The 11,836-nt window shown below is 38.5% G+C and overlaps 1 protein-coding gene across 1 annotated transcript; it reads right to left on the bottom strand.

The window, feature by feature from the left end:
- Nucleotides 1–1,493: 1,493 nt before the first annotated feature.
- Nucleotides 1,494–10,432, bottom strand: LOC137936846 (uncharacterized). Its single transcript, XM_068781760.1, has 5 exons — nt 6,852–10,432; nt 6,396–6,637; nt 6,015–6,229; nt 4,444–4,816; nt 1,494–4,217 (listed from the first exon to the last, which is right to left on the bottom strand). The coding sequence occupies exons 1-5, from the start codon at nt 10,158–10,160 to the stop codon at nt 1,805–1,807; spliced, it is 6,552 nt and encodes a 2,183-aa protein (XP_068637861.1). The 5' UTR covers nt 10,161–10,432; the 3' UTR covers nt 1,494–1,804.
- Between the last annotated feature and the right edge of the window lie 1,404 nt (nt 10,433–11,836).

The raw sequence follows: 11,836 nt of genomic DNA, 5'->3' as shown, positions 1-11,836 counted from the left end.
AAAGATGAAGCTTTTGCATTTAAGAAGAAATTTTTATATCGGATTATTTCATGGGTTCTTTTACAAAGATTATTATTTGGTTCATGTTATATGTGTTAGAAGATGGTCGTGTTATATTCAGCTGCATCTATTATGTCTCTTTGAGGACATTATTATTGAAGAAGAGAGCCTCATATCATCATTTATTTTATCCCGTAAAAAAATATCACGGTTGAGAAACCATGACGGAGGATACCCTGTCAAAAAATATTACGGTTGGGAAACCACGATGGACTCTATAAAAAAAAAAAAATATCACAGTTGGGAAACCATGATGGAGGATACCTTATCAAAAAATATCACGCTTGGGAAACCATGATGGGCCCTGTAAAAAAACATCACGGTTGGGAGTCCATGACGGAAGAACTTATTATTATATCTATGTTATCCCCTCCCTATAATGGCTTTTATTACTTCTACCACTTGAGAGTCGTTATCCTGTGGAGGGACACGGTGGTGGGCACTTTAGAGCAATGCCGATAGATATACTACCGATAGAAGACGGAGTGTGCCTTATATCCAGTATTAGGACTGGAGTATGGAACAATGGCTTATCGGCTAGGAGTGATTTTTACTCTCACTTATATTATGCCAGCAGGGCCTAATGGAAGGATGCAACAGCGTGAGGGGGAGTGTTGGAAGATGAAGGCATATTGGAATATGTACATTTTTATACAAAAATATTTTATACATCATTTGTAGCAAGCTGGGAGTTCATGTTGTTCTCTCACCCCCAGCTTGAGAGGGAGTGTTGGAAGATATGGCCAAAACCCACACGACCAAGGAAGACCCACATATGTAAGAGTATTATAAGATGGGTCACACGACCAAAGAAGGCCCACAAGATGGGCTCAAACCCATAAGAAGTAGAACCCACCATGATTACTACGAACTGACATCCTTATCACATAAGTGGGAAAATCAAGAAGAATTCACAAAAGTATCTTTATCTTAGGGCCACGACCAAGAAGAGTTTTAGTTTGAGTTATGTTTGTCTTTTATCAATATTGAGTTATTTAATTATACTAGGACTTATCTTTAAGCGTTAGAGTTTATGTGTAATTTGGGACAAGGATTGTTTTATTGTAATTGGACTTTACTACCTTCCTCTATTATAAATAGAGGTTCATGTACTCTGATTACAACAAGTTATTGATATCAATGAAGTATTTAACTTTTTCATAAATTCAACACAAACTCAGGTGTTTCTTCACTTTACCTTTTCTTAACAGTCCATCCCACAACTTTCATAAAAGCTTGGGTTCAGACCAGCAATGTAGACAGCATAAAACAACTAATGAATGCATTCAGACACAGAGAAGTAGACAATCATATCCATCTTTGTAGCTTCTAGTTTGTTTCTGTTTTTTTTTTCCTTCAGTTGAATTTTGACACGGATGATTGTGTATAGATAAAACTGATAATTATTTCAGAAGTTCTGCTTTTGAAGAATACTACAATACAAAGCGAGTTTTATTTCTGGAAATACTCCAAAAAAGAAAAAATCCAGAGGTCAGGCCAAGGAATGAAGAGACTGTTGACAAGGAAACAATCCTTTTCCTTTCAATACATCTTTACCCTGACTCTTGAAGGGTCTCATTAATCATAAAAAAGCTTACTGCAGGTTGAAGGAGAAGCTATAAGAAAAAGAGGCAGGAAACATGAAGAAAACAAGAAGTTACTCCTATAAATTGTATTAATCGTGGGAAGACATTTTATCCACCCTCCCTTGCAAATAGTACAGGTGCTGGAATGTACATTGAGCTCATCTCAATAGAAAATAAGGATCAAAACCCTCCCACCTGGAGGAAGAATTTGAGTCCACCAGATGCAAGCTAACACCAAGCATTTTCTCATGTGATTGAACAACCAATAAATATAGGTTACAAATTAAAGGGTTTCCCAAAAATGGTTTCACAACTTCTCCTAGTTCAGTAAGCTCAGATAAGAATGGCTTACCAATCTCACAGTCCGCAGGTGAATAGTAATGGTCAAAGGGGCTTTGGGAGAGACAATAAAGTCCAAGTAGATTTGCATATAGTGGAATAAATGCATCCTTGTGGTTACCCAGACCACCAATCCAGTCATTTTCAGCGTTGTCTTTGAGAAAGTTATTGCCAAAAGATTTTAATTGCTGCACAAACCTAGACCTCCATTCCTGCAGGAAAATCACGATAACGTCCTTGTTGAAACCCTTTACAGATGAAGCCACTTCCCAAGACTTGGTAATTGTGAGCTTCTCCAACTGGGAACAACAGAGCTGACAAATTAAGAGTCTTTCCTCATGGTGATTATCAACCTCCTTGTCAAAGACCTGCCGGACCAAATTGCTTTGAGGTATGACAAAATTCCCAGAATCTAACGTCCAACTCAAAAGATAATCAAAGTATATGATCCAGTGACCAAATGTTGAGGACAGAAAATCAAAGCTCAACTCAATTACTCTTTCCACCTGAGTGTGTGCACCAAACCATGAAGACTTGGAATTAAAACACTTTTGAATATTCAGAGCAAGACTCTGTCTCAGTTCAACATCCTCATCCTCCAACAGCTTGATGCATATTTTCCACAATTCCAGTAGTCTGCAAGCATATAAACTGATAGGATCTGGTAGGGGACACTTGGATACTAACTCCTTGGCCCCATGAATCTGCTGATCTTCAAACATGACATGGTTATTTGAGGCAAGAGAACCAATTGGCATGGCTTCTTCCAACAGTCCAGATGCTAAAATGGATTCTGCCGCTGCCTTACGTATATTTACTGGCTCAGATGGTGCACTGTGTTTGTGAAGTAAGGAAATAAAACACAGAAGGCATTCATAGATGTGATTGAAAGTCTCTGATTGATTAATATTACCAGAAAACACATTCCCAAACTCTTTCATACACACCCCCATGCAACACAAGAGAGTCTCTCGAGTCTTCATATGTGTCACTACTCTGTTCAACGATATTAACTTATCCCAGAAGTTGAACAAGGACTCAGAGTTCATGCAGCCCACATAAACTGTATCCTCGCTCACAAGGCCTCTTGGTTTCTGATACTGCAGTATGTTCCAAGTGAAAATAACCTTCAGAACATAATAGATACATTTAGGGTGTTGCTCGACAGTTAAGAGTTGCAAAAGAGTAGGTTGCAGGCCAACACTTGCCCAAGCAAGGATATTTGCAGTATCACTTGAACCAGATTCATCTGACTTGAGAAAAAGATGAAGCCATTTTAGTGTTGTGAGACGAACTTCATATGATGAATTGAAAACACAAAATTTTATATTCTCCTCAAATCTCAAATCAGAAGTCTGAGCTTGAACTCCATTTGTGAGGCAAGAAGCTGATAGGAAATTCTCCTGCAGTGACACTCCTTCAACTTCTCGCGGGAGCCCAGTGCAGACTGAACTGAAATAGGAAGCAGCTGCTTGCCTGTGAAGCTCAGCTCTTGTTGGATCAAAGAAATTCTGGCTTGCTCCTTCGTATAAGCATTCAGTGGACAGCTCAAGAAGCATGGCTCGTGTGGAAGCAATATGCTTGATTGTCCCACATGTTCTGGCTATACTGATAATGTGATCCAACACTAGTAAATAGGCTCCATTAAGAGTTGGGCAGGGGCAAGTTCTGGGGCTTCCGATCCATGAACATTTTAGAAGGACTTGGGAGAGATCGCTGAGTATCTGATCCTTATTAGAGACATCAGTCAAGTTGCGGCAGTTTTTATCAAGAAGGGATGCTAGCTGCAGTAACATTCCATGGATGGAATTGAAAGAAGCAAACATAGGACTTTCATGTTCAAGCTTGTCACTCCCATTAGAGGAAAAATGCTTGATTCCCACTGAATCTCTAGCTTGGGACAGCCTGCATGCAATATTCTGCAGTACAGACTGCAGTTTTTCATTAGATACCAAGCCTGTTAAAGCTCTTGAAGCGAGAACACGAACTCGAAAATTGCTTTGAGTTGCACATTTACTGATGAAGGGCACGAGTAGAAAAGGATCCAAAGAATCCTCAGTTTCTACACTGATTATTGAAGGCTTGAGTCTCGATAGGAGAATCAGAATGGGGCAAAGGCTTGGATGTACAACTTTTGGTATGTTGAATTCTAAATGTTGAGAATGCTCATCTCCTAGGAATTCTGTTGCAATCTGCAATTCTTTGAACATGAAAGGATGCAATGTTGGATACCTTTGCAGGAAAGAGAAAAGGTTAGTTGAAATAATATTTTTATAGTCATGAATTAAATTAAAAAAGTAGAAAAGATATCAAGACCAGCATTAATTTGCATTACAGAAACCTCAATCCCAAATGTTGTGGTGTAATATTCCACCAATTTTAAAAGAAAACAGCCTCAAGAATTGCAAGCAGTTTTAAGTGGTCTCTGTAAAAGTAAATAAGACCTAAAATGTCGTACCTATGGAAAAATTCAAGCCCAGTTAAAGCCCGCCTTGCTGATTCACGTTTATGGACATTAAGAAATCCAATCATACGGCGAACTAAAGCAGTATATGCGAGACAAGCACTATTACGGACCTCCCAGTAAGGTGCAGAAAATGAATGGATTGAAATTATCAAAGCCTCAGCACAAAAACCAGATGTATCAGCAGCTAAGTTTGTGTCATTGAATGAAGCTCTAAGAACATTGAAGGCATGCACAGTGGGAATCACACCATCATCTCGAACCTTAGAAGTCCTAGCTGCCATTCCCATATCTTCAGAAGGGCCACCTAATTTCCTTGATGAGTTCTTGAACCAATCCTGATTATGGCTGTCAGCTTCATTTGGGTCTGTAAAGATGAAAGGATGTCAAGATTGTGGTAAATGAATGGAGAGTTGATAAGGCAATAGATTATTATTGGAATCTTTTAAGACTGAACCAATAAATGCATGTTGAATTTGATGAACCGTAATATTATCTGATTTTCAAGTGATAAAACCTTATTTGACCCAGCCTTTGGCTCAATGGCCACATTGTTATTTTTGAAAATGGCCACATTATGGCTCCTAGTAATCCAAACTTCCTTGATGCTAAACATCAACAGGCGATTTGACCACGGCTATTGTGCATAAGGAAGGCAAACTGAACTCTTCACTCTTTTATTGAAAATGGTGAGAAATGAGAATTCTTTAAGAGGAAAGAGGTACAAAGGAATCTCCAAGGAGGACTTAAGAAAAGAAAAGAAAACACAAGGAATGAAAGGATAAGTTACAACTTAGATAATTGAATGGTTCATTTTACTTTAAAAGATAAATTGGATTGAATGATATGAAGACCATCAATCACTAAAGCTGGATTTGGATGTTGCTTTATAAGGGACAAGATGCACCTATTTTTTTCTTTTTTCTTTTTTCTTTTTGAAAAGCAACAAGATACACTTATATGTTTTATCAAAGAAAAATGAGAGATCTTTCTCTCAATTTATCTACATGACACAAAGAAAAAAATGAGACAGGCTCCTTCTGATAGCATGAAAAAAGGGGCAAAGTTTCATTTAAAGAAGAAAATAGGGAAACAAAAGGAGGAGACAGGGAAACCTAAGACAAAATGGACTTCCTTTTCAAGGGCTTGTAATGTAAATTATTGTTTACTCTCACTACGATGATAATGTTAGTATTTTCTCATTTAACATAGTGAGATCTTTCTCCAGCTTTCCTAGTAGATGTTCACGATCTTGCCATGCTTCTCATTTTCAGTCAATATTTGTTTCAATTTTTCTTGATTATTTTTTGAATTTTCTATTATTAACAGTTACCATTGTGGTTTGAGTGGATCATGGGGATTTAAAAGAACCTTGCAGCTGAGTGCCTTAATGCATATCAGGTATGCCATCTGAGGTCTAGGCAATTTATTCCTCTTGAGACAATTCATTCATTAGCCACAGAAAATAACTTCTGACATATGTATGTTTTCTTGCCTATTCCACTTAAACAGTATATTTCACTCAACTTGCAGAATATAATACTACCAACAATTAAAAAACATACCTAGACAAGGTAAAGACATGTTGGCAACATCTATTAACCACCGTAAAGCCCGTGGGAGAAGCTTCTTAGGAGTTCCTTCTGGCTCTGAAAGGAAAAGAGCAATAAATGCAGCCGGAATTCCTGCACTCCTCCTCAATAAATCATCCACAGTTTGAACCTTAGCAACAGTTCTCTCCATCAATTGTTCCAGCCAAGATTCTGTCATTTTGCAAAGTCTGACAAGAAAAAAGACAAGAAAATTTGGATCTTAGAGAAATGAAAAAATGGATCAAAATCACATTTCATAGGATTAACATAAACAAAACCAAAGACACATTTTCACAATCCCAATTGACAAAAGAGATAGTTCTTCCCCAAGTTTGAAGACAATTCTTAACATACTTGGGCTCATTCGAGCAAAGGAGACGATTACAAAGAGCTGTGAATCCGGCCCTTGTTTTGTCAATAGCACCATTATGCTTCATCTTCAGAAGGACTTCCAGAAAGTGGCTTCCTATGGTTTCTAGCTGAGCCATATCAAGCACTGTAACCTCATTTTGTAAACTTTCATGATCCAATAGATCTGAAACAGTCGAACATGGCAAGGGGATTTTCCTTATAATGGTTGCCAAAAGAAGGCTCACCTGTAAACCGAATATAATAAAAGCACTTTTACTGTCAATATTTTTTGGTGACGAAAAGCATAATGAAACTTCTAAACATCTTACTGTCACACTCTACCAATAAATAATTGACTAGAGACCACCAAAACATTATCAGATTAACTATAACAGTTAGGAAGAAACACATAAGCAAGCTAGATCAAGCTAATTAGAACAAACCAATAAGCTCTGTTACCTCCTTCATTGCCAGCCAGCAGCCGACCATAACGACCTGGTCAGCTGGCCCTGCATCATCCACTGGTTTGGAGTCATTGCCAACCAGGTCTGACAAGTCATTAGACAGATCCATCTCAACAGACACGTCTAGGGGAAAAGTACCATCATCACCAATATTATCCATTTCATCGGGAAGGTACCACGCATCTGCTGAAACCACCCAAAGAGCCAATGACGTAATGCGCATAACCAGCTGTAACAGCATATCTAATGCCTCCCTCATTTCAGAAATACTTGACATAACCATCTCAGAATCCCAATCCAACTCTTCAAATGTATAACGAAGAGTAAGCAGAACTCCATGAACAAAGCTGTTCTTGCATGCTTCAGAAAGATCCTTCTCTCCCTCTTCAACAATAAGTCGCAGCCAATCAATCAACGAGAGTATATATTCTATCACAGGGATGCCAGACTTAAAATTTGTGAAATCAGAATTTATTTGAGGATTTAAACATATGATATTATCAGAAGCACCAACTATCCAACCAAGATCCAAAACATACTTCCTGAATATAAGGCGTAAGGTCAGAGCACCAGCATCACTCTCCCTAACACGAGGGCTACATACCAACTTCTTTGCCCAGTTTATTAATTTCTTCACAGCATCAGCATTAGAAATTCCAGGCAACGGGGTTGGGAAATGTGAAAGAATACGAAATGAACTTTCTCTGAGTTTATCCCAACTATCAACAATTGAAGCCACCAACACCAAGGTCGAATCTGGTAATGTAAAACCTTCATTATAAGGAGAAGTGGAACCACCCTTATCCTGAAGACTTGGTGGAATTACAGGCCAAACTTTGATCATTAATAGAATGAGCTCCATAGCCATGGTTTTCCTTTCATAGGGAGCAGAAGGATAACAAGAGAAAAACAGGAAGCTACTCAACCATTTCATAAACTGGAAAAGTGCATCCGCTCTTTGCACTAAGATTTTCTCACATTCAGTATGAACACCATTTTCACCATTTCGTGAAAACAGGACTGTCTGCCAAGAACCTTGTTTCACTTGTCTTTCTAAAGCTGTTCGAACCCGCGAGAAGAATTTTCGAAACAAGCTGTTCCACTTCATCTGAAAAGCTGTTGAACAGCATCTCATATTCAATGGCACTGCCACTGTCATCAAACTAAGCTCCAGCCAGGAAGGTAAACTAGAAGTTTTCGGGTTCAAGAAAAGTGACTCAGCAGCATCTACACGAAGTGTTTCCTCCACATGAGTCAGTGCCAAGATTAACCATTTAACTTGGATTTGGACATCTATTCCCTTTACAGAAACAATTGCAACATCAGAGTTTCTCTCCTCCCAATGATGCTCTTCTTGCAAAGAATTACAGGACCAAACAATATCACCTTCAATCAAAGCAATTGAACGTGATACCTTAAGTAATGAGACCAATGCAGCAACATGTTGGTCTACAGTGAGAGTTATATTGGCATTAGAAAGCTCAGGATAATTAGTTACTTTTTCTTCATCCACTTGACCTACAGATATAAAAGCAAGCATGGGGAATATACTGTCCACATCCACCTCAAGCACAGTTGGTAGGGCATAGGTGTTTAAGTTAGAACGTAGCTTTGAGATCCCAGATACAAGTCCATATAAGATAGGAGGCAGAATTGAACTCCTGAAAGCAATATACCCTCTCTCAACACCTTCACTGCTCCAACATTCATCTCGTAAGCACTCAAGAAAGCATTTCAGAAAAGATGTTGCTGTGCAACAAACATCATCATTAATGTAAGCATTAGAGGTTTCAAATAATAAGTTAGGGCTCATTTGTAGAATGGTCTTTGCACCAAGCCGCTTGGTAAGAGATGCTAAAGGTACGTATCGGCCCTTGCATCGTGCACCCAACTTTAGAAGGTGTTGAGTAATGTTTAGTAAGAAAATTTCAGTTGCAGCACCACCAAGAGTAGTTTGTACATCTAGTAAGAGATCAAATACGAGATGTACTTGTTTCACAGTCTGGTTAAGTGGGTCCTCTAAGTTATTCCATATAATCCTCAAGAGCTGATCAACGAGTTCTATGGGAAAGGGAACATAGTCTCCTGAAATATCAGTCAGATTGGCCAGCAATGAGGTTTTTATCTGCTGCATACAGATCTGAGTCACCGTTAGTGCATGAAAATTAAAATGGCTGTCAATAGGATTCTCACAATACTCACAAAGTTCAGGTAATATCCCGTTGAATAGTATTGTCCAAAAAGAGTTATTTTGTGACCCATCCTTTGATACGGTGAAGAGGGTATTGAGAACAGACCTTGGCACTGCAGTAAGCATGCCTCGCAACAAGCAAAGCCTGCTCAAAACTGAGAGGCCTCCAACATCTGAAATCAAGTCCCCTTTATATAAAATCTCCAAATTAAAATCCTCAAGCCCATCTATATGACAAGGAATACAACTATGTCCGGCTTGACAGAAAAATGCTTTTACAATAAAACCAGAAAGTTCTTGAGGACGCAAACACACCTGGAGGGCAGCACAGAAACTCACGCCAGCGGCTACTAAACAATCCCTTGAAAATGATGAAGATGTTATGATGCTTATAATTGCACTTACAACAGTTTGGAAGACATTCAAATCACTGGGGCCATTTTGACCATAGGCTTTCACCACATCCATGAATTTGGAAGGAAAACGCTGAAGTAAGTAATATAGGCAAGACATGGCCTCTTGGCATTGCTCCATAACAACAGGTGAAAGACGGGCTCCACCATTGACCTCTCGAATCACTGATCTCAAACCTAATGCAGTATCCAGTGCCACAGAAACTGCACAATCTTCAACAGTTTTCACCATAAAACCCAATTTTGGGTAACTCAACATCGATAATGCAGCACGACAAACTAAAAATCTCTTCCCTTTACCACCCAGAACACCATACTTGTCACAAAGCATACGAAAACAATTACTAATTTCAAACTGAAAATGACGGGTCTTCGATAGGACAGAAATAAGAGTCCTATGCAATGGCAGTGAATTTTCCAGAAACAGAATCTCAAGGTAGAATCGAGATGCCAATGAAACCGTATCCACTTCTAATCCACCACTGAGCAGCTCGCCAAAAGCACAAGAAAGTTTCTTGACACCATTAACTTGGGCGTGAATGGAATCTAGTAACGTGAACTCTACCAATTCGGAGAAAAATTTAAGAGAGGAGACATCAGGAGTAACGGTGTTCAAGGCTTCCATGCACGGTTCAGGAAAAACAACTGCAGTGTAAGTGTAACGGTGCCGCCGCTGCAAAGCTCTCCACTTGGCCGACATTTTTGTTTAACCGGTGTAAACTCAATTCAGAAAAAACGCCGACGTGATCTGGGTAGCTCCAATTTAAATAGTGACACACAGGATTCTAGGTTTTTGCTGAACCATTGACCTCGAAGAATGAAACCATGGAGGTAAAAATAGGAAAAATAAATAAATTTCCGCCTGTCTAAGAACAACGTATTCACTTCGCCATATGCTACGCGGTGGGATTTTGCTGTCCGTTTCCTACCCCCGACTTCGTATGATTCCGTAAGGAAGTGAGAAAGAAACGACTGATGAGTATCAACGGCGCGAACAAAAACCGAAAGAAACCGAAAAGAGCCGCGTGCTGCTGTGCAAGGGATGTTTTTAAAGTCGCGTGCTTCAGTTAATCACGCGAGCACGACGATAACTCGCCCCAAAAGAGTAGGCAGCAAGGGTGGGCCAGGTACAAACTCGCCCCGACCCGGTTCAGAAGGGATCGACTCAACCCGGTTTAAAAGAAAATGGGTCAATCTTTCATCCTCGTACATATCAAGGGTGGGGATAAGTTTTTTTACTATGAAGTTATCCTTTTTATTATTTTAAATTATATATTTATATTTTTAAGAAAATAATTCTTTACTTGAGCAAACACATTTGGATAGATAAAACTATTATTTTTGTATAAATTAAAGCTCATAATTTTATTATCTATTTATTTTAAATAATATTTTTATAATTTTTATAATATTATGTTAAATATTGAATAAACCAGGGTTTGAGTGAGGGAAAGGGCAAAAATAGGGTTATAGAGTGAGAGAACAAAGCATGTATAAGGTTAAATTTACAATTGTGAAAGGAATCGTTGCCGGAGTCTGAACCACTCTTATAGTTGTCTATGTTCAAATCCATCATTTTTTGAAAATGATTATGCACATATTTTAAATTAAATAATGTTCTAATTTTTTAACTAATTATGCAAATATTCTAAATAAAAATGGAATATCAAATATTATAAAAAATTAATATGCATTAATGTAACTTTTAATTTAAATAACTTTAACTATTTGAATTTGTTATAAATACTATTATTCTATGAATAATAAGAACCTCTCACCTCCAAGAATCTGGAAACGAGCTTGCAGTGATGCAGAGAATATCCGATGGAATGCCATAAGCGTAGTAGATGAAGAAAGCTTTTCTAGAGGAGCTAAACCGGAAGTGGAGGAAACACAGAAAGGCCCTGCAACAATCCTGGGATACATTGCAACAAAGGATCGATCCATGTACATTAATATATCTGAGGCTTTTTTGTCTTCCCTCCACTTAAGGTTAACTCCTCCAGAAATAACCCTCCTGAGCAGCTTCAAATGCTTGTTATATTTCCTTCAGATGCTTCATAAAAGCCCAAAAGTGAAGCTCCTTAGCCATGTCTGTGAAGAACCATATCGTAAGCATTGCTGAATTCACATTAGAAATCCAAATCTTGGACTGAAAACAAGTATCAAACATAAATGCGAGCTAGAAAACAACATATGATACAGTTTTACGATCCAAGCCAAACACAGCAGCGAAATAAGAGCAGAAAGACCAAGCACCAAGCAGAGCATTGGAAATGACGGAAAGAGGAGGGCAGCAAGACGTTCCGATAAGCAAATGCACCAAAAACTCACCTAACTGAAGCTGAGCAGAAAATAAACAGAAACGAAAAGAAA

This window comes from Aristolochia californica, unplaced genomic scaffold (assembly GCF_029961685.1).
Source record: "Aristolochia californica isolate CCGP_79_NKW_82.1479 unplaced genomic scaffold, dmAriCali1.0.hap1 SCAF_7, whole genome shotgun sequence".
NCBI lineage: Eukaryota > Viridiplantae > Streptophyta > Magnoliopsida > Piperales > Aristolochiaceae > Aristolochia > Aristolochia californica.
This window is presented reverse-complemented; position numbering and strand designations above follow the sequence as displayed.

What these genes read in the sequence shown, in the direction of transcription:
- LOC137936846 (XM_068781760.1), bottom strand. Translation starts at nt 10,160, where the DNA reads ATGTCGGCCAAGTGGAGAGCTTTGCAGCGGCGGCACCGTTACACTTAC. An exon ending in CTTTGCTCGAATGAGCCCAA is followed by an intron (nt 6,230 to 6,395) that starts GTATGTTAAGAA and finishes TTTTCTTGTCAG; the next exon opens with ACTTTGCAAAATGACAGAAT. An exon ending in CATGTCTTTACCTTGTCTAG is followed by an intron (nt 4,817 to 6,014) that starts GTATGTTTTTTA and finishes TCATCTTTACAG; the next exon opens with ACCCAAATGAAGCTGACAGC.